The sequence below is a fragment of the Falco peregrinus genome, chromosome 5 (genome assembly GCF_023634155.1).
Source record: "Falco peregrinus isolate bFalPer1 chromosome 5, bFalPer1.pri, whole genome shotgun sequence".
NCBI classification, from domain to species: Eukaryota; Metazoa; Chordata; class Aves; order Falconiformes; family Falconidae; genus Falco; species Falco peregrinus.
In genome coordinates, this window is record NC_073725.1 from 15,888,351 (window position 1) to 15,911,741 (window position 23,391).

The following is a 23,391-nucleotide window of genomic DNA, read 5'->3' on the forward strand; positions in this document are numbered from 1 at the left end:
AAAAAAAACACAAACACAATAATAGCTTTCAATATTAAAATCTCAATGTAGGATCCAATGAAGTTTCATACGAATAAATCTTACTCCCTTCCTTTCATGACACAGGAGCAAAAGCATGCAATCTACTTCAGTGTTCATACTCCGAGTAATCAGACAAACAAAATACACCTTCTTGCTTAACATGGAAAAGGGAATTGACTTGTGAGGAGGGGAACAATGAAAAACCAAACATCCAAATCCTCAAGGATCCAGCTCCATCATCTATTCCTATGAAAAGAGAACAAGAAGGTATTTGAAATGGAATTTAATTACTTCTTTCTCCATTATGTGATACCAAAGCACACCTCAAGCTGGGATGTTGCCATTTCAAAAGTAAACCTTCTTACAGCTATAAAGACTGGAGGATCTATGTGGGAATGAAATGCTGACCACAATATAACCAAATTACACAAATAAGGCTGTCAAAGGGTTATGATGATGGCTTTGCTACTACTTCAGTGTAAATTCTCTGGAATGAATGGTTTTTTTCCCCCTTTATGCAAATAATTTTAGTTTGCACTCCAAAGAAGTATCCGAATGGAAATCATTGCCTGAAAATAATCTGCCAGCACTTAAAGGCATTGATAACATTACGTGTCTTTGTAGCGTAAAGCTAACATTTTAATGTACAAGCCCTAAAGAAGATTCTACCATTAATTAAAATGGCATCTTATTTCCAAGAGCCTTAATCCTCGCAACCTTTTATTTTAAAAGTTTCTTAGTACCAAAGCATGCTCTCATTCCTTTCAAAGTCTCACAGAGATGACAAAGCTAGGGAGCTTGGGAAAAACCTGATTACACCTGACATATGTAACAAACAGTATTTTTTTTATTGCTATCTCAATGCAGATGACAAGCTTTGCAGAGATACAATTCAAGATTTGATCTGCACCAACTCGGTTTGTTTTGAGGTCAGAAACAAAGATGATTTTTTAACTTCTCTGGCAGCTGCCATCACAAGGTTTGGGAACATCTGGTCTAAACAATACAACCACCTGGCTTTGAGCTGAGCTACTTCCTCCTAAACACAGTCACAGTGATGGCTGGGAAGCGGGAGACAGATTTATTTCGTTCTGATAAACACTGCCTGTTTTGTGGGCCAGACCGCTGGCTGTTTACTTTCCTGTAACATGCGATATGCAAAACTTTGCAACATGCTTTTCACCCATTGTTATTGAAGTGGGATTATATTCGTGGCCCTTGAGCTGTACAATGCTAATGAGCTAAAATATTTGAGTGAAAAGCTGGGTTGGGGGAAGGGGGGGGGAGGACGTAAATCAGCTTGGTAAAAAACAGAGGTAGCTCTCAAACAGTTGGCTCATTGGGGCAACTACAAGTGCGTGACCAACCCCAAAATAACACAACATATGCTTTGGAATGCACTGTCCTGCAAAGAGAAATGCTACAACTCTTAAGGGGTATTTAACTCTTCTCCTTTTCCACAGAAGGTAAAGAATTGCAAAAGTGGTATTTTCTAAACATTTATCTTGAAGTGATGTTTACAACAAAAGACATTTTGACTTTCTGGAATATCTTCACAAACTATTTCGTAAACAATCCTCAAGCCACATCCCTGCTTCAAGAAAAGACAAATTTCACCGTGTTGTATGAAAAAAATCCAAAGAAGCTTCCATGTTGAACTTGGAGAGTAGTTCACCGAGAGATAGACATCTGGTTAGATGCTCTAAATCATTAGTACTAGTTTCTGGAAGGCAAATTAATACCTCTGTTTCTATGTGCTTCTTCCCATCTGAACACAGCAAAGGCATCCCTTAGACTTTAAAGTCCTGAAAACCTAAAGCAAATTTTATGCAGCTTTGACCCATAAACACCAGAAAGAGCTCTGGTCTAATGCAAGACTTCAGTCTTTCAGACTCCAGTGCTCTGGAAGAAATGCAGACTGCCTGGAGGGAATAAACCTCTGATTCGTAAATGGCATTTTTACAACACTTACGGAATTCAAAGAAGCTGCTGGAGGATGGGGGAGAAGAGTCAGCGAAGCCTGACTTTTTGGCAGGAGTTAAGACAGTAGTTTTGCAAGAAACGCACAACTGACCAAATAGAAATAGAGATTTTAGAAGGTCAGTTTTAAACATATTTCCATATGGATAAGCTTTTTAAGAAGCTTCTTCATATATATGTCTGCACAACCTATCCAAAACTTTTAAACTGTAATGTTGCTACATTGGGAAACATTATAAGTTTAATGTATTACATTTTTTAACTCTTCATGGCACCTACATAGGCAAAGACTATATTTTTCAATGTGCTAAGAGGGTTGATCAAAATCCTACTAAAAGCCTAGTCTTTGCTGTCAGGGGGTGTAGTATGCTTAAGATTACTGATCCTCACACAATCAACTTACACAGGTTCCTTCTGGTGGAGAATACTAAATGTGGCACAGACGGACAGTACAACCTTTACTTAAAGAAGCTGCCATATAACCTGGTTTCAGAAGCCAATAGCACTTAATTCTTGCAGCCTAATTAGCTATTTTTCAGTGTCCAGTCTTCAAATTTTTGTCTAAGGTGATTAAGACAGGATCATCTACTGCATGAATGCTCAGAGTAACTATGACTCTTGCCGTATTGGCTGCTGCATTGGTAAGCCCAGTGGGTTACCTCACTCTGCTAAAGATCAGGGGACTGTGGTGACATTACAGACTTGGCAGCTTCCTAGAAAGGCACTGATAAACACATATTCTGGACTCTCCTACAAGAAGAAACCGGACGGAGTAGGGTGGATGGCAGCATGGTATTGATTGTTGTCATATGGGAATCTTCTGAAGGAGCAAAGAGGACACCCCAAGAGCCTGCAGTAATTTCTATCCACTAGCACAATGTATTCCACATTTTTATCTCATCTTCTCCAGATAACGCTGCTGAGCATCTGGTTCACATATGACAAAGATCATAACGTAGCTGCAAGCAAATTTGCTACAACCGGTAAAGACAGAGTCAGTGCTGGGGTTCTGCAGCTAATCAGCAAGGGCTATGTCCTGCCACTGAATGTGGCTGCTAACTGTTCCCAGGAGGGCGCACAGTCTCAGATGGTGCCAGTGAGAGCCGCTGCTGAGTTTAAGCATCTTTTTTTCCTCACCTTCATCCCACTTTTACACAGCCACAAGTCCTTCTTTGTTAAACAAGATCCATTGTCATGCTGCATTCACTCTTACTTATTTTATGATGTTTATTATTTTTGAGCCTATAGGGCCATATACTGAAATGTAGTACTACATAACAGTATTACTTCTGAACCCTGACTGGAAGGTTCTGTCCTCCCTGCACCCTGCAAAGTCACAAGGAGCTGGGGCACTGTAATAAACAGCACAAGATTTACATGAACAGCGTTCCTACAGGCTGGCCACAGGGCCTCTGAGGCACTGGTAACACAGTCTTCTTTTCTGCAGGCAACACACGGAGATATTTCCCTGGAAGCTTTCTTAGTCCTAGCCCGATTGTTCTGTCTTGTGGGGGACCGTATTGAGACAAAGCCTATTCAAAACTGAGAGATTCACCTATCGCAAAGAGATATAGCTCAGTCATCTAAGCAATGATAGGACCTGCAAGAAGCAGATGGGCTGGAAGCAACACAAATGTCTTATTTGCTGCTGTGAAGTACTGTGATAACTCAGGATAAACACATTTCATAAATATTAGGAGCACTCTTTCTCTAGATTCCAGTGCCTCTTCCAACCCATTTTTCTTTCTTGTTGTGAATTCAAATGAAGATAGAAGCATGTGGGAAACGCCTGGCCATTACATTCTTAGCTGCCCATTTTGAAAAACCTTTCCTTTCACACATTCCAAAATAGTTGAAGAACACAGATGGCTAATCCACCCATGGCACGTGCATCCATTTAGTCAATGTATCACAAAGCAAAACCTGACTTCTGTCTGCTCAAAATCTCTCTCTGTTGTTGGCCTTCAATATTGCATTTACTGAAACTCATTAGACTGCTACAGGATACAGGATAATTCAAACAAAATAAAAGCTCTGGAAGACGATGGAAGGCTCCTGACAGTCTGCACAAGGTACTCTGCAGAAGAGACCAATCTGAAGCTGTAAAGACTGTGGAAATTTAAGCAAGATCCAGTCATTTTAGGAATTCTTAGCACTGGTAGATTCATGCCTCAGCGCAGAAATGCTAATGTCTGCATGTAAATGGCACAACTTCCTCATCTTCCCTTTCCTCTAAAATAAAACAAAAATACCTACAGGGTGCAGGACTATCTGCTTATACTCTGCTTGCCAATTTACCATGTGCTTTCACATCTTTTCCCTATCATCTTCCTGGTTTTGTTTAGTACCACATACTGAAACAGCAACCTTCACCATCTCAGAAAAAGTAACCTCATCTCTCCATTGTATCCCCTAGAAAGTTAATTAAAAAGGGAATATAAGGATCCCTTAAAACCTTATATAGGCAGCCATTAAATGCACAGTAGTCCCCTGAGGCAAAAATATAGTGACTCCCTACAGGTAACTCTGCCCCAGGCAGACCTCCCCTTCTTTCTCTCCTTTTCACCTTTTAAATGTTTGAGTTGATAAAAGCCTTTTGATGATGTAAAAAAAATATTTAGACTTTCAAGAATAAAACAACCAACACCACAGTGAAAGAGTAAGAGAGTCTTGACCTTCCACTCACATTCTGGTTGGAACAGGGAGGAATGTAGGAAATGTATGTGTTCAACATGAGAAGTTTCCAGGAAAGCCAGATTATTTTTTTTATTTTTTTTTTTTTTAACTGACAAGCCAAAATGAAAGTGCAACTGACTTCCAGATGAGGGTGTGGTGCTTGAAGACAAAATGCAATGTGTCAGACCAATTCAGATCATTTCACTGAAGCACATCTCTATTGCAGTACCGGCTACTAGTCTACTGACAAAAGGAGGTTAGTTTTTTTTAATATTTACTGCTCTGTATATTATGTGTGATATACTTACCTTGTTTACATAGAGAAGAGCTAGGATTTAATGTAGTTAAGTTGGCTTTACAGAAATACGTCATTTCACTAAGGCACATGCTCATTTCCAGTCTTAAAATTAGATTTGTTTAGCAGAAGAACAGAAAACTTTAATTCATGAAAGAAAAAAAAAAACCCTGTCTGTTTAAACTGGGGATATTAACTTCATGTTGAATGTTGTATATGAATACTCATAAAATCCCTTGTCAAGTTTAAACACACAGAAACAATGAATTTGTGTCTAAATGTAAGGCTGGAGTAATTCTGCAAGAAAACATACAGGCTGTCTGTTAACATATCTATTAATATACCTCTTAGAAAACACTACTTGAAAAAAACAGCTGAGGTTCTGAGCTGTTTTGGGTACTTGCGGGCAGTTTTGTATGCAGTAAGAATGTTTTCTGTGCATAACATCCTGAGAAGTCTCCAGCTGTAAGATGCACTGTACCCACAGCAATTTGTATGAAATTCCACATAGGCTTAAGGCAGCTCACTGTGTGGGATGGAGACTAAACTAAGCCTATTCCAGCACCGTTCAGCACCCCACGGCACTACTCTGCTTTGCTTTATGTAATGAGCATGTATACATGCGCCCCAGAAAAAAGATTAACAGGAATGACAAACATGAATGGGTATGTTAGCCAAAACATAACTGTGTTTTTATAGGAGAAATTTCAGCGGTTAGAATTTAGGTAACTTTGTTTCTGTCAATAACTCAGGTCAGGCAAAAGCCTATCAAGGCAGCAGAGCATGTTCCTCGCCACTGCCAAACCTCTTTGCGATATGCAGACTTGTTGAAGTTTGCACTGAAATGTTTATTGTTTGTCTTTCAAGCAAATTTGCCAGTGATACAATTTGATTAAGCATTCCCAGATGGGTTCTGCAATAAGTGTTTTAGATCACAAGCAAATCTTTTCAGTTTCATTTTTATTTTAATTCTAATCTTGGCTAAATGGATTAAACTCTCCCTACAGCAATTTCTCTTCCACAACAAAAAAAAAAAAAGATAAATTTGCTGCTGATCTCTGAATCTCTCCTCAAAGTGCCATAAAGCTGCAAAAGATTACCCATGCTGAAAAATCCTGCTAAAATAGCTTGTTAGGCATAGAACAGACATCTCTCGCAGCAATAATAAATAGAATTACTGTATTTTTCCATTCTGCACACCTCATTTAGGCAGCAGTAAATGACAGATTACAAGACTTAAAATAAAAGTAATCCGTTTTAAGGTTTAATGGGAAGTGGTTTGAAATGTTAACCAAGTAATCCAAGGAGGTCATTAAGGATGAAGCCAAACCAAACAGTTCATTTCTAACACACTTTAAAAAAAATTTAGATTGCAGATTCACTGCCGAAAAATAAATATCAAGCAAAAGTAGATATTATTCATCCCTTTCTATTTAATTGGTCTGCATCCCTGAATACAAGATCAATCATTTTTTCCTGGCAGACAGAATATATTAACATTTTTTTAAGAGATACTGTTCACAATAAAGGTTTGCCAACCCTTCATATAAACCCTGAAAAACAGAAATGGTATTTGGAACTTTTGAAGCTTGAAAAAGCCAAACTGTAGCTCTCGGGCAGAATAGCAGATAAGAATCTGCTTTCAGAAACGCTGGCCTCAAATTCCGAAACACTGCAGATGATGAGAAAGGGGGATGTGCTTTTAATTCTCAGCTGCTTTTTGCTAGTGCTGTTAAGAAATCTTAATCCCATTTATTTCAAGAAAACAGGGCACTGCTGGACTGTAGTTGACAACAGAAAGAATTTCAGCAAATTAGTCAATGAACACAATTCCAGGAAAAGAAGAGAATACCGTAGGACATGACTTGCTTAAGACTTATCTGAAGATAAGAACTCTCAAACTTCAACCCTAAGCTGGCAGCAAGAATAGAGCCTTAGTTGTTTACAGAGTACTTTGTCACGAAAAACAGGAGAGTTTCTGAGCTGTTTGGGTACTTGCGGGCAGCTTTGTACGCAGTAAGATTCCTTTCTGACATATCCTCAGAACTCTCCAGCTGTAAATTGCAGTGTACCCACAGCAACTTGATTCTGTATGAAATTCCACATGGGCATGGCTCACTGTGTGGGATGGAGACTAAACTAAGCTTGTTCTACTGCTGTTCAGCAACTGACTCTACTGCTGTGCTTTATGTAACAGGCATGTATATGTGTGCCTGAGAAACAAGCAAGCACACTCTCCCTATGTTACACTCGTATCCCGGATCTGCCAAAATTTATGACAGTAGGCACAGAATATTTCTGCTTGCCTCTCAGCTTTAATCTGTTAGTATTCCTTATGCACTCTATTGTAATAGCATTTACAGCCTTCAGCTGGTACATCTTTGCTTTGTAGAGGCTGTAGAGAGGAAGGTGTAATTTCAACCCTACAAAGGTACACATTTATTTTGCAATTAATATTGTTAAACGTAACTCCATCAGAGCAGTTTAAGCAATGATGGCTCCTCAACTGAAAGGTGGAGACCAGTGAGGTGCACTCCAAGCACCTTGCAATCTCAAACACTAAGGTTAATGAAAACATTTAAATTTAATCCCTTTTACTCTGTATTGCATGTGCGGATGTAGTCAGTTACCCTATTTGATGTAAGAATGTGAGACAGTCTGTTCTGCCTCCATCACTGTCTAGCTCTAATGTATTCTCAGTATCCAACTTCTTTAAACTTAAAATGTGTAAGCAACCTTGAGCAAGGGATTTAGGCTTCAACAGAATTTTTAAAATGTAAACCCAGTATTATTTGTTTGGTCTTCCCTTCTTCCCTGCTTTTTCTTGTGTCTTGTAGCTTTGCCATGGGCTGGGATACGAATAACTCAACCGATTACTGGATTGAGGATGAAGAAGACTATCTCAACTCTGTAACAGATTACAATACATATGAGCTTCTCTGTGAAAAGAGTGATGTGAGAAATTTCAGTAAATTATTTCTCCCTGTGTTCTATGCATTGGCTTTCACTGTTGGAGTTGCTGGAAATTCATTAGTGGTTGCAATTTATGCCTATTGCAAGAAACCGAAGACTAAGACGGATGTGTACATCATGCACCTAGCCATTGCTGATCTGCTCTTGCTCTTTACACTCCCTTTTTGGGCTGCAAATGCAGTGCAGGGATGGGAACTTGGAAACTCAATGTGCAAGCTCACTTCTTCTCTGTACACCATGAATTTCAGCTCTAGCATGCTGTTCCTGGCCTGTATCAGTGTGGATAGGTACAAGGCCACTTCCGAATCCCAGAGTCATAGAAGAATTGGTAAACACTGCAGTGTTACCTGCATCTGTGTCTGGCTGTCTGCTATTTTCCTCAGTATCCCTGAACTGATATTTAATCAAGTCAAGAAACACAATGACAGGAATGAATGCCTTCCTGTATTTCCAATGAACATGGAAACACTCTTAAAAGCAACCATTCAAATCTTGGAAATTATCCTGGAATTTCTGCTTCCTTTCCTAGTAATGCTGATCTGCTATTCAGCTACTGCTCGAGCAATCTTTAGATCTGCAAATGTTAAAAAATCTAGACCTTTTATGGTTCTGCTGGCAGTAGTGGCTGCTTTCATTATCACCCAGCTACCTTACAACATAGTTAAGCTCTGGCGAGCCATAGATATCATCTACATGTTGATTACTGACTGTGATGCAAGCAAAACCATAGATGTTGCACTCCAGGTCACCAAGAGCATAGCTTTGTTTCATACCTGCCTGAACCCTCTTCTCTATGCCTTTCTGGGTGCCTCTTTTAAAATGCATATTATGAAAATCGCAAAAAATTATGGATACTGGAGAAGACAACAACAGAATGGAAGACCTGAAGAAATTTCTATGAATTATGAAGACCACACTGAAGAAACAATTAGTTTCACTATATAGCATCTCCATTACTTTCATTATCTTATATAACCAAGGGAATTATTTACTAATTCTGGTGGTATTGTTTCAGCAGCTTTTTCACTGCATTTCAACTTTCAGATGAATTTCTGAACCTGCAGACTAGCCAAGACAGTACAGTGCAGTTCCAAGTGGAACATATTGATCAAAATTAGGCATCAGGCGAGAACTAAATCCTGAAATTCCTAGAAACTACTAGAGCTGTTTAGTAGGGGAAAAAAAAAAAAAAAAAGAAAAGAAAAAAAACCAACCCAAACCCAAAAAACCTACAACAAACCCCAAACACCTAAAAAAATCCCAAGATGTAAATTTAAAAGTGTCACAGTAGCAGGCAATTAAATAGCTGTGTAGCGAACAATCTGTACACGTGCAAACATCTACATAAAACAGAAAAAGGAACCATCAGTAATAAAATAGCAGTACAGATTCTTTTGTACCAAAAATTAATAATCTTGTGTTTCTCCAACTATTCTGTAAAACTTTCGCACATTTGCCTAATAAGTCAGTTCCATTTCTTTTCCTCTGCTATCATTCCATATACTTTTGCAGCTTGAAGTGAGGTATAAGTTCATGGCTGAGAACTGAGAGAGAGGAGAAAAAACCCATTCTGTATGTCATTCCGCATACATATAGCAACAACAATATCCTCCCCAACGAACAGTAAATCCTTCTCAGTAACTACCAAAAATGACCTTTAACCTCTCCTTTTTGGCTCACTCTAAACTTCAACAAGCCCGGTGCCCCGTGGGAGGCACATTTTAGATCTCTGTAAATGCTACCCCAGTGTCAAATATACAAAATAACGTTAAAGCATTGGCAGAAATGTAACGAAAAGTTAAGTTAATCTTCAGATACAGGGCCTGGAATTTCTAGTCTGAATTTGTAAAATGAATCAAACACTACAACAACTGTATCTGCTAAAATATATGGAGATAAAATAAAATCAAAGAATACAAGTACGCTTTCATTTATTCGTGCCTTTGTCTTTGTTTTAGTAGATACTGACATATCTCTTCACAGGCATTTATCAATTTATCAAGCTGGAGGGCTTACTTGATGAACAATTGAGGTTCTGACTCAATATGGAGCTCATGGTCAGTGGGATTTACAGTTTTCTCATGGAGAGGTACCAAGGTCGTCCCCTGCCAAAGTCCTGGCAAGGATGCCAGGAAAACAGCAGTTTTCCATGAGTGTCTGCAAGCATTTAAAATATATTGACATGCTAAGCTTTCAAGATGAAAAAAGTGCTATTACAACATACTGTCCCTGCCTTCAAACACCTCATGGGCTCTGAAAAAATGCCTGATCTATGGCTTATGAAAGCCAACAAGAGTGTCTCATTCCTAGACACTGTTGCTAGTTACACAGTTATGGACTGGAAGAAAAAGCTCTAAAATGACAGACAAGGAACAACAGTAGGATAAACACAGCACAAGCCTCTTCTCTCTGGGTGGCAAAAGCTTACAGAATTTCTGCCCAGTATTTTACAAAGTACTAGGGCGTGAACAGACAAGTCAGAAGCGCTTGACAGATGGTCTACACATACACCATAAATCTGACATATTTAAGCCATACTGGATTTACTGTAGACATGCAAAGCACCCATTCCACAAAGGAACTGACTCCTTCCATATGTGATTTATGACTTGTCTTCACAAATACAGAGTGGTTGCACCCAGAGCGACATTCTGACCAGGCTGCCAGGCTTCTGGAATTCCCAAATGCCCAAGGTCCTAAAATCCCACTCACAGTAAAAAGGAAGAAAGAACCCCAAACCCTCCGAAACCAAAAAAACCAACCAGGCAGAAAAGGAGACTCTGAGCTGCACGTATGTGTTCCTCAATCTTCTTGAAATCACGGTGCCTTTTAAGCATCTGTCTTTATGCAAACCTGACTGTCCTAGTTATTTTGATCAGAAATAAGACAAACCAAATCATGCTTACTCTCTTATGTTTACTCTCCTTTTTTTAATCCACATAAGTAATATTATGAATAATATTTTTGTGTGTGACCTCCTACAAACTTTCCTATTACTACCTTAGGAACCGCAATGCACAGCTGGGAAACGCTGATCCAGAGCAAAGGTAGCAGCCAGCAGTTAAGCAACGCTCTCATGTCAAGAGACAAGATACCATGACACCTTTTGCTGCCCGTTTTGCAGTACTAGGAAAGAGAGAGCCCTATTTTCTGGTAAGTCTAGGTATTGCACAAGCGTGTATCAGGTAGCTGCCACTCTCACAAGGTACATAAATGAAACATTCAAGTTTCACTCCAGTTGGCACCTCACTGTATTTAGTTGGCTTCCAGACTCCCAGGGAATGATGATTTTCAAGTTGTTGTCACGTATGTTTTGGTGAAAATGTAACAGTGCTACAGTACCAAGGACTTATACTACTTATGGTACAAATACATTGATTTCTCCGCGAAGTACAGTATAAGAAAATCCAGTTCAACTGCATCACAGGCTAGTTTAAAAAGCAGCCAAATTCTACTGTAACTGCACAATATACTCAAACCTCACAGACAAGCTCCCAAAGGCAGCTTCATAAGAACAAAGTTTAAAGGCTACAGCCTTACAGAAATACGTAAGTTACCTGATGGAAACAAAATTCAGAGGTTCTAAAAAGGGCCCAAACCTGCAAGGTGGATTCGAGTCTTGGAGTTTGCTTCAAGGAAAAAAAAGCTTGATTCAGCTATTTTCCTTATTTCACATTCTATTACCTTTACTCAAGAAGACACGTTTTTCCATCTCAGAAATGGAGCATAAATATTTTTGGTTTATCAGTTTTTGGAAAGAATGCTAGACTTAGCCATTCTTATATAGGGTTTCCATACTTACCACTGCTCCACCACTTCTTGCCATTGATCACATAACTGTTTCCATCTCGCTCAATACTGCATTGCATATTGGTAGCATCACTTGAAGCCACGTCAGGTTCTGTGTTAAATAAAAAAAACACCACCAAGCCACTGGATTAAATATGCAGGTAGTCCTACCTCCATAAATATAGGGATCTGGATATACTCTATTGACAGGAACACTATTTTGCTCCCGGTAGAAAAACTTTTTTCAGAACCTCACTCTGCTGGCGGTCAAAGGCTTTCTATTTTCCAACAACCCACATTGGTTGGGTGTTCCAACAACCCACATTCACAGCCCATTTAAACTTACTCGTTCTTGAGCTCAGACTATCCTTTATAGTCAGTAGCCTTCTTCCTTCCCTGATGTTTTTAAAACCTTCCTCCTTCCAATGTACTTACAGGCAAGTTGTATCTCTCCTCAGCCTTTTTTTTTCCCCTAGGCTCTTCTCAAGTGAAACTAAAGAGATTTACTACTGCTTTTGTGACAGGTTATGAAATAGGTTACACAAAGTTGCCAGCAAAATGTCATCCATGATTGTTTAGAACAGGAAAGATTCTTCCTGTCCTTTAACCCTTAAGTTCTTTTATAGGCCACCTTCTTTAAAGCAAAACCATCCCTTTCCTCTTGGGAAACACAGTGAAACAGAATTTGCAAGGCTGAGTTCTCTTAACTCCTGCTGACACAGGAAGATCAAGATTTTGACATCACATCTTCAAAAGCTACCTTCCTATAGCAAGAGCCAGGCCTTCCAGAGACGCTGAATGCCACAGGCTTTCAAGAGCAAAAATTAATACAATGCTGAGCTACAGACATAACAGACATAAAGCAAGTGAACCATATGTTGTACAAGTTATCTTCAGGTTATGTCTTAAAACCTCTACCTAAGACATACTGCAAAACCACACAACTTTAATCACAATAATCATACTTGTATCTAATTGTATGTTTCTAGAGAACCCCAAAGCACATTACAAAAAAGGGTAAGTGTTATTGTAAACCAATTTGGTACAATAAAATGTATTTTACTAGTACTAAAAATAACCTGAAAATATATGGAAAGCAAATACTGATTATTGTAACCATGAAGAATGGTAACTACTGGGGAAGGGCACCAAGAGTGCTTCACTTTGCATTCACAGCTCATAGATGATTTCACCTTCAAACACATTCACAGGTACAGTGGAAATTTCTGTATTCACAAACACATAACAACTTGTAGGTTTGTACTTTTCACATATGCCATATGAAATTTCCGCCAATTGCATCTAACTTTCTTCTGGAGAAAAATTTACCTGTCATGCAGAAACAAGAACTAATCTTCCCTTCTAGGAGAGGCTCCAGCCACTCCTTCTTCTGCTCTTCAGTCCCATACATGTGCAGGACTTCCATGTTTCCAGTGTCTGTAAAAGATCAGCAGTCATGTTTTCTTCTTGAAACGCCCAACTCAAGGCATAAGATGCCCAACTTTTTAATGCTCTCAGTGTTGTACTTATGGACAAGGTTGCTAACCTGGTGCGTGACAGTTGAAAACCTCAGGAGCAAAGCAGCATTTCCCCATCTCCTCAGCTATTAGTGCGTAGTCCAGCTGGCTGAGACCACTGACATCTGGGAGAAAAAGGTTCCACAGACCTTCTGCTTTGGCCATTTCCTGTTGAAAGAATCATCCGAGAAAAACATAAGCAATAAATCTTAATAAATCTTGCTGCCCTTTTTCTTCCTTTCTGCCTAACATACTGTCCAGTGTATCTGATGCCTTTTTTCAATAGCTATTTTCAGTAGGTACAGTCTTTGACTTCAAATTCAGGCATACACCTCACAGAACTCACTTTTGCTTTCCTCCTCTCTCATTCGTATCTCCCACCTCCTTTTGCACACTTCCTTCTTCCTTTCCTTCCACTATTCCTCACACTGTTTCTTTCCATGCAGAGTAACTTCTCCAGCAGGATATGCCAAACATTCTTATGCTCTATGTCAATGCCTGTTTCTTTTACTGCTAGAGTGCTCAGGAGTATTTATTATCTGATACCTTCAGTCTCTCAAGCAGTGGTGGTTTCTTCCATTTTTCCTCAGTACTTCGACATCCAGCATAGTATTTTATTATTTCCTTAGAGAGACAGTTTAAAAGATGCTGTTTAAATTAAGAACACATGTAACACACAAGTAATAATATGGTATCTTTTCCAGCCCTACACCCCAAAGAACCAGTACAAAAAAAATTCAACACAGGTTTTTATTACATAGTTGGTTGCATTATAAAATTAAAAATATAACTGACAATCAAACTGCAATCTATTAATTTTGCAAGACTTTAAATGCATCATGGAGATGACCCCAATCCGTACCTTATTTCATAGCAGGAAAAGATTTGGGATGTTTTAAAGTATGTGATGATGACGCTAGAAGGTGAGTGATTTCTGATGATACAAGCAACTGTTACCAAACAGTATGCACAAGAGGCATGAATCCAAAAGTAAAATAATCCAAAAATAAATAAAAACCTGAGGTACTGACATTTAAGATTCAGGTTTCCCATCATCGTATGGAGATATATAAGCCAGTTAATCTTTTTTTAACTGAGAAAAAACCACAAAGAATACTTTTTATTTTCCTGTCAAAACAATTCCTTAACAGATGATACAAGCAGTCATTCTGACCACCAATGATTAGTATTAAGTAAAACTGTATATTCAGTAATCCTAGTATTTTCACAAGCATGTTTTAGTGAAACACAGCACTTCAAAGCTGGCCCAGAACTAGTTTTAGAACAAACAAAATAGTGCCCTCTTCTGAAAATCGCACAATAAGACGAATTCTGAAGTAGATTTTATAAGTCTCATTCACAATCCCTGTTATCAGAACTAACTTACAAGTCCAACACTACTCATCTGCAAAACTGGCATGGCTATTTGTGGTTCATTTGTTTTTAAAGCAAGTACTTCAATTATTGCAAGGCTCCCTTGGATAATCCAAAGCTAGTTACAGATAGACTTTCAAGAAACTTTGCATATCAAGAGTTTCTGATCTCAATCCCTGCTTGTGATAGGCAGAGGAATTCATAAATCTTATATATTAATACATTCTCTGCATTTCTGCCTGACTACAAATCAAAAGGGGAAAAAAAATCAAAAAGCCAAACCCCCCAGTTCTGCAAGAAAAGTCACCTGTGCTTCCACAAGGCTAAAAGTTGAACCAACTTTTTAAGTGGAAAATTTCTAATCTCTCTAGGCTAATTCATTATCTGATTTCAAACATTCACTGGTATTAGATATATCCAGGAATGAGGGCATGTTGATAGAACAAAAAACAAGATTCCATAATGTAAGTGTCACATTTTAAAAAATAAGGCAACAAACAGAAACATTCCATTTTGTATGGTTAAAACCAGCAGTTTACATTTTTTAACTAAGCATCTTTCCATTTAGTATGTAAGAGTTCTAGGTTTTTGTTAGAAGTATTTTGGCAAACACCTTTACAAAGTAACTCTTTAAAAAGAGTAGTTCTTAAACTTTAAAAAAATTAAAAAGTAACTCTTAGCTTTCATTAGCAATCCATACAACATTTTAGTTCTGAAAAAAAATTGATGCAGACTATAATTTCTGTTAATATTTTGCAATGTCACAAACATCACTGCAAGAAAATAAGAATGCTTTGAAAATAAAAATAAAAATAGGACATACTTTACAATTTTCATAAACTCCAGTCATAAAATGTACATTTACAAGTAGGTTTACTAAAAGCTTTTACCTTCTCAGCTGGATATATGTGCTGCTTCATGAACTGCTTGACTTTCAACAAAATTTCTTGGCCTTTCCTACTTTGATGGAACAGCTCTCCAGAAACACTGTGATGTGTGCTGCTGAAAGATGACCTAGAGAAGAACGTTCAATGCAATGACAAGTAAGACCAGAATTTCCCTCATAATAATATAAGCTACCTCGTAGAGGCATTTAAATAAGTGGAGACATTGTAAAAGCTTTGCATTGCCTTTGACCACACTTACCTTTCTGAGAGCTCTAACCCTCTCTCTGCCAAAGGCTTCACAATCTTTGCAAATTCATGACTATTCTCTGCAGAAGCATTTCCAATGAGATATCTAGCATATATACCCTAAAACCAAAAGGAAGGCATATATGGTATAATCATGGACTTAAAATTGTCTTTTTAAGAGAATAGTGATTTCTTGAACTACGGAAGTAACACTTAAATTCTCATATTCTTAAAAGGAAAAACTTAGCACCCAGACAGATTTTACTGGGATATGTTAATACTGCTTTTGGTCCATTTCTGATATATTGGAGATGCTTGGTGCACAAGAGATTAAAAAAACCATACCACAGCTAAACCAAACTAAAGGCAAATCACAAAAACTAATAAAGGGTGGGGAAAAAAAAAGAAAAAAAAGGAAAATGTCTGCACATGATAATGCAAGCAAGCCCAATCTGTCCCTTAAGCCAACTGACAACAGTATACACATGTAATTATTATCCACTATTAAATTCACTACCCACAGACACACTCTTACTCCAAATTAATACCAAGTAGCTTATCCCACATTTGGCATGCTGATCTCACGCTGCAACTTCTTAAAATGTATTTATGCCCTACAGTGCTTGAATATATAATTAAACATTTACTTCTGTAACAATGAACCAAGAAAACTTATTTTCTCCTATAATCACATCTCAAGATTGGCCTCCCATGCTCATAATAACCCGAGTTCACAACACATCCTTTTTCATCTGGGTGGCACCAACAGGATCTTACTGATCTATGCTGCTATCTACTTCCATGAGAGCTGCAGAAACTTAGAAAAGATCTTTGTTTCACTGTAATACAGGATTTAAATGAGCCAGAGAGTGATAATACAGGATTTAAATGAGCCAGAGAGTGAAAATGGCAATGACAACATTGGATGCATACTGGAACACGAGTAAGAAAAGTCCACATATCCACATTTTCTTCATTTTTAGGCTACTTTCCTAAGAAGTCAGCTATATCTAACGCAATGTACTTTAGGTAGCAAGAATGCTATCTTAGAGACTTATCAGTCATAGGCATCTAAGATACTGCTTCTAAAGTAACAAACTGAAATGCAGTGGTTCTAGTATTTTTTAAATTACTATTAAAATTTTGAACAAGTGTTACCAGCTACAAATACTCATAATAAAAGTATGTGACATTTCAACAAACTTTGAGTGTATTACCTGGGATATTGCTGCCATTTTAAAATATGACAAAGCAAGAAAAAAATTGAAGTTGGATAAAGTAGTGCTAATACCCCGGCAGTGGCAATAAATGGAAACCAGTTCTTCAAGTGAAGGAGTTTCTACAAAAAAAAATCAGAATATTTTAGAATATTCAACATTTTCTACAATTTTTTCCACCTGATGCTTCAACATTTGACCAGCTTTTCAGCTTTATCAGATATTCCATTTACATAGTAAAACCCCGTGATTTATCATTTCTTATGACCTAAGTGTGATATGGAGAGCCAAAAGGCAATAGGAGTTGTCAGAATTCCAGGTAAGCATAAAACTTCCTAATGCCCCTCGCCTCCACTCCAGTCAGGAAATTAATTTCACCATGGGGTGGGATGCCTTTATTTGTTTAAATAAATGATAAATTTGCATTTAAATTTCTATTTTCCTCCATTATCTCTAAGAAACATAAAAAAAAAAAATTATAGAACTAGTATACTGTGACAAAGCCACAGCTTGTTAAAGCCTCACTATCAGCATGTTTCCTACAACGAAGAAAACTATGGAAAAAATCTTTTCAAATGCAAAATGATGTGCTTATTAATTTAAAATTTTATTATTGTTTATGAAGGTAACATATCAAATAGAAATCAACCCTAGAATTCATTTCAACAGTAAGATTACAGTTTCATACCTATGGTGTCTTTGAAACCCAAGACAGTTCCTTGAACTAAGTCCTTAGTAGATGTAGGCCAAAAGTAGAAGAGACAGGCATATGCTAAATCTGCTAAAGGATGACCAGCAGTTGAAAGTTCCCAGTCCAGCACTGCCAAAACACAAGCCTTAAATAAAAATTAAAAACTCAAGTGAATGCTGGAAGATAAATTCTCTCCATCCACAAATGAACAACCCATTTTATATCCAACAGCTTTATTCAGTTACCATGTGTTTAAAATTAAAAACACGCACTGTACCTGTCTACAGCAAAACCAGTTCCTTTTAGTACTACGTAAGGATCTGCAGAAAATTAACATTCACATAGGGGCAGAAAACCAGGCATTTTTCTAATGAAAATCTGTTTTAATTTCTACTTTTTTGAGTAGTGTTCTTCCTGTCAGAAACTTCTAAACTCTTCTAGTCACAATATGACTGAATTAAAATATCCCAAAGAACAGTAGTATTGACAGCTGGGGGGTTTTTTTCCAGTTCTGTTGCATAGTCCTTTTGCACAGATACTCATGGACAGCCCATGCACTAAAAAAAATTATCACAGTATTATGCATAGATTAACACTTAGATGGGGAACTGAGTTTCTTAAACAGGACAGTCAATCACTGCCCAGATAGTGACATCTGCTGCTGCAAATAGTGCATTTGCAATATTAATATGCATAAGCAATACTGCATAATAATGCAATAGTGACATCCTCTGCTGCAAACATCCCTTGCAATGGTGTCTTCAGCTGGATGGCTGAAACTCCCCACACAGTCCTTCTGAAGAATTCTTACAACCTAGCTGGCCTGTCATCCTGAATGACCCTCCAGCCTACTTATGATTAAAAGACTTCCTTCCATGATCGTTCCTGCACATACAGGAAAAGTTTCTACAGATTATTTAAAATTACCTATGTGCAGTTCGGTCAATTCTTTCAGATACATCAGGAGTGGCTGGGAGAGTGTCCGAGACTGCCAGATTTTCTGCTCAGGGAGTCAGTCAGCACATTTAAGCCTACAAATAGTGTCTATCAACTGATCTATGCACAGCAATGGGTATCTCTGGGATCTGCTGCTTTCTTGTGAAGCAGGCATTGCAGGGTATTGGCCACAAATCTCAGGCATATCTTCCGATCACAACATAGCAAACAGCATGGAAAAAAATAATGAAAATTATGTTCTGTTGATAGACAGGTAACACACATTTATTTCCACAAACTAGAAAAAAATCTCTTCCCTTTCCCTAAAGATGAATAAGGAACTTTCAGGGTCTCTGTGATCTGTGTGTGCTCCATACCTAAGCAGCTTTGGCAGATTCTTCTTTGCTTCCACTAGCATCACGCATTCAGATCATGTTCCAAAAGCCACCATTGTTAACTGAAGCCATGCCACAGATTTCAACAGGCTTTGGATCAGACGCTTATGTAGTTTAATGAAGTGAGCCTTCACTATGTCCTTAAGTTGCAGTGAATTAAATAGGATTTATGCATATAAAATATTTTGTTCCTGGACTTTGAAGTAGGGACTAGAACTAAGGAATAAATTGAGTAACCACCTCCCGCAATGAAAACCAGGACTCTATTAGGTACCTAAACACCATACACAGTGCATAGAGGAGTTAAATTCTCTACTGTTCCTTTCAAAGATGTATCATGCACTAAAAGACCCATGTAAATGTCCCATTACATTTGTTTGTACTCCTACCATGGAGAACCTAAAACTACCCAACATACAAAGATGTTTCAAATACCTTTGTGGGGTGGAAGATGATGTTATCTATTCTAAAGTCCCCATGAATCAGCCTTTCTTCATTATCATCAGATGGCAAGTTGTTTGCTAACCATTCAGCCAGTTTGGTCACGGCAGGAATATCTGCATGAGCAGCTGCATCATACTGTCTTTTCCAAGTTGATACCTAAAGAAATACAAACACTTCAACAGATTTTCCAGCTGATTTACAAGTTTTTCAACAGCACAAAATTCTGAAGCACATGCTTCTGGGCTTTGGTTATTACCGTGTTACCTGTAAATTCAGTAAAAAACACTACCTCAGCATTTGAAAATGTGAACTGTGAGATCAAAAGATGCAATGAAGAGTGCCTCTATTTTCTATTTCAATCCTATTTACATAGCTCAAATCTAATATTATTTCAAAAGTGAATGAGTATCATTCCCTGAGTATAGCATTACAGAATTGATCTGAATGTAGTAGCAACTTTATAGTCTGCACAAATAATTGAACTAAGGTGCTTAATAGCTAAAATATGATGGTTACTTTCACAAGTCATTAATAATTAACAGTTTAGCTTCCAAATCAAATAAATCTTCATATACCTGACAAAACAAGAGAATTTTTTAAGAGCTGTACCTGTCTTTTGCAGTATCCTGGTCCTTTACCATATCCTTGGAGGCCCAATGACTGTAAATCAAAGGAGTGCAGCAAGGCCAAAGTTTCTATCATTGCAATATACAAAGCAGAACGCTCTGCTGGGCCCACTTCAGGCAGAGAGAGGTCTCGGAAGATGCGACCCTAGAAACATCATGAATTAGATATTTGGTGGGATGTACACGAAGATGAAGAGGAGTACATCTATACACTCCAGCAGCAAGAACAACTGCAGTGAACCAACACTCCCTGTGCAATCAAAAATTCCTTCCTCATTTATTTTATTCCTTGCTCAGAACAGATGAAGGGATTCACAGTAATTTCAGATCATTGGTATACAGGATATCTATTGCAGGGCAATTAAAATAACAGATATATTCAGCAGACGAAAGTCTGAATTGGAGCACTCAGTCCAGATATCCTCAAACTTGAGATTACCAGGGAAAAAAAAAAATGTTACTTCCAGAAGAAATATCAATGAAGTCCTTGGAGTGGGCTGGAAGAGAGCTGGCAGAGAGAGCTGGTGAATAGTTGGGTTGTATGTACAAAGAGGCGAACAATCCAAAGAAATTCAGTTGCATTCTCCTTAAAAGCTTTTTTTTTTGTATTAAGCTATTAAATCTCCTTAAAAGCTTTAAATGTATTAAAAGTTCAATACATTTAGAAGATGGGTGTGGTTTTCCATTTTCTCTGTTAATTTTGACCCTGTCAGTAATAGATTGGAAAAGAAAAAACAGTCTCTTCACTCCTCTAAGTTCCTCAGTTTCACTGGTTCATATGCTAGCTTCAATATATTTACGCAGCTAAAGCATCAATAGAACTTTTTTGCTGAAAGAGTCTGCAAAATAAATCTAGAAATCACATTTTGTATGGTGGAATAGTTCATTCAACACAGTAAATGTGTAGTTGTTTTCTAAATACACCATGCATTTGTCATAAACAGTGCACTGCTGTCCATCTTAGAATGAATAGACTGTAAATGTACATCCTTAGAAATGTAAATACATCAGTAGCAAGTTTTTTTATTAAGGAATCACTTTGTTTTAATCAAAACCAGAAAAATTCTCCATCTTTAATGTAAGAAATTTGTTTCAAATTCTTCATAGCTTGTACATTTTATTTATTACTCTTGATTCATGGTTTTTGTAGGAAGGTTAACTTAATCTTCAGGAACTAGCCCACAAACTCTTACATTTCTAATTTCCCAGTGAACCTGATAATAGAGTAAGATGTAATAAAAGGGAAGAGGCCTGAATTCAAATCCTTCTCCCACAGGGAAAAAAAACACCCCACCATGATAGAGCAAATTTACACTCAGAATCACCAGTATCTAACAGAAACAGTATCAACTGAGACAACTGTACCACATGGACACTTCACAAGAAGAGGCAGCTCCCCGACCTACTTGCCACCAGGCAGGCAGAGGGGACCTAAGAGACAGGGGGGAATGGAAACAGGTCCCTGCTTGGGGCAGCAGATGAATCACCTCCCAGCCTACTCCACCTTCCCAGGTACTCCTATACCATAGGTATGTGGCTTTGGAACCTGAGAGCCAGGAAAATAATGATGTGAATGAAAGCCCGTTCAGGTTGAAGGAGTTGCCCCACACATCATGTCCAGCTCTGCTAGGAAAAAAAGAAAGGTGGTTGTCATCAGCAACTGTACTCCAGGAGAAACAGAAGGCCCAAAACAATGCTGACCAAACCCAACCCATTGGGAAGTCTGCTGCCTCTCTGGGGCCTGGGTAAGGGATGTTTCTAGAAAACTACCTTGTCTGGTACAGCCCTCTGATTATTACCCATTACGGGTTTTACAGGTGGGCAGTGATGAAATCCAAACAAGAAGCAGTCTGAGGGCAATTAAGAGAGATCTCAGAGCCTTGGGTCAACTGGTTGAGGGATCAGGAGCACAAGTAGTAACTTTTTCTATTCTGCCCGTTTCAGGGAACAATGGTGCATGCAATCGGAAGATCACACAGATCGACACCTGGCTCTGGGCCACTAAATTTTGGGTTTTTTGATCATGGGTCAGTTTACACAGCAGTAGGCCTGCTGGCAACAGATGGGGTTCAGCTGTCTCAAAGAGGGAAAAGGATTCTAGGTCAGGAGTTAGCAGGGCTCACTGAGAGAGCTTTAAACTAGATTCGAAGAGGGAAGAGAATAAAAACAAGCTTGTTATAGATGAGCCTGGGGGCACCGTCCACTGAGGTGAAATCGATAGCACAACTGAAGTGCATTTATGCCAGTGCCTGAAGCACGGGCAACAAACAGGAGGAGCTGGAAGCTGTTGTGCAGCAGGACGACTCTGACATAGTCACCATCAGGGAAACATGGTGAGATAACTCGCATGACTGGAGTGCTGCAATGGATGGCTACAAACTCCTGAGGTTATGCAGGGCAAGGATTAGAGAGGCAAGAGCCCTGCTAGAACTCAGACTGCCCACTGCCATAAAAGTCAACATAAATGTTTTTACAAATACAAAGATAATATGCATTCTTTACTGGACGAGGCAGGGAACGTTGCCACAAGGAATGAGGAAAAGGCTGAGGTACTTAATGCTTTCTTTGCCTCAGTCTTTAATAGGAAGACCAGTTACCCTCACAGTACTCTGCTCTCTGCACTGGAAGACAGGTATGAGGAGCAGAATAAAGTCCTCACAGTCCAGGAGGAAATGGTCAGTAACCTGCTTCTCCACTTAGATATGCACAAGTCTGTGGTGCCACATAGGATCCATCCAAGGGTACTGAAGAAGCTGCTGGAGCAGCTCACCAAGCAACTCTCCATCATTTATCAACTGTTCTGGCTGACTGGGGAGGTCCTAGAAGACTGGAGGTTAGCCAGTGTGATGCCCATCCACAAGAAGGGCAGGAAGGAGGATCCAGGGAACTATAGGCCTGTCAGCCTGACCTCGGTGCTGGGGAAGGTTATGGAGCAGATCATCCTGAGCGCTGTCACGCAGCATGTGCGGGACCACCAGGTGATCAGGCCCAGCCAGCATGGTTTTATGAAAGGCAAGTCCTGCTTGACGAACCTGATCTCCTGGTTGGTGATGACCTGCCCTAGTGGATGAGGGAAAGGCCATGGATGTTGTCCACCTGGACCATAGTAAAGCCTTTGATACCATCTCCCACAGCATTCTCCTGGAGAAACTGGCTGCTCATGGATGGCTTGGATGGGTGTACTTCACATTGGGTAAAAAGCTGGCTGGATGGCTGGGCCCAAAGAGCGGTAGGAAATGGAGTTACATCTGGCTGGTGACTGGTGACAAGTGGTGTTCCCCAGGGCTCAGTATTGAGGCCAGTCCTGTTGAGTATCTTTATCGA

General features: G+C 38.8%; 2 protein-coding genes across 4 annotated transcripts in view; one reads left to right on the forward strand and one right to left on the reverse strand.

The window, feature by feature from the left end:
- ACAD11 (acyl-CoA dehydrogenase family member 11) overlaps positions 1–23,391 on the reverse strand; it is a 33,975-nt gene that overhangs the window by 6,522 nt on the left and 4,062 nt on the right. For 2 of the 3 annotated variants that reach the window (XM_055805619.1, XM_055805621.1), the window contains exons 4-13: positions 20,051–20,212; positions 19,433–19,597; positions 17,664–17,811; positions 16,976–17,097; positions 15,772–15,878; positions 15,516–15,639; positions 13,798–13,899; positions 13,281–13,419; positions 13,064–13,171; positions 11,748–11,846 (exon numbers count right to left, since the gene is read on the reverse strand). In XM_055805619.1, the coding sequence (XP_055661594.1) occupies positions 11,748–11,846; positions 13,064–13,171; positions 13,281–13,419; positions 13,798–13,899; positions 15,516–15,639; positions 15,772–15,878; positions 16,976–17,097; positions 17,664–17,811; positions 19,433–19,597; positions 20,051–20,212 (1,276 nt within the window). The remainder of the gene's footprint in view (positions 1–11,747; positions 11,847–13,063; positions 13,172–13,280; positions 13,420–13,797; positions 13,900–15,515; positions 15,640–15,771; positions 15,879–16,975; positions 17,098–17,663; positions 17,812–19,432; positions 19,598–20,050; positions 20,213–23,391) is intronic. The other variant, XM_055805620.1, reaches the window with a different exon arrangement.
- ACKR4 (atypical chemokine receptor 4) lies at positions 4–9,873 on the forward strand. Its single transcript, XM_005242241.4, is given in 2 exon segments — positions 4–4,933; positions 7,810–9,873. Coding segments are annotated over 2 exon segments (1,161 nt in total). The 5' UTR covers positions 4–4,853; the 3' UTR covers positions 8,891–9,873.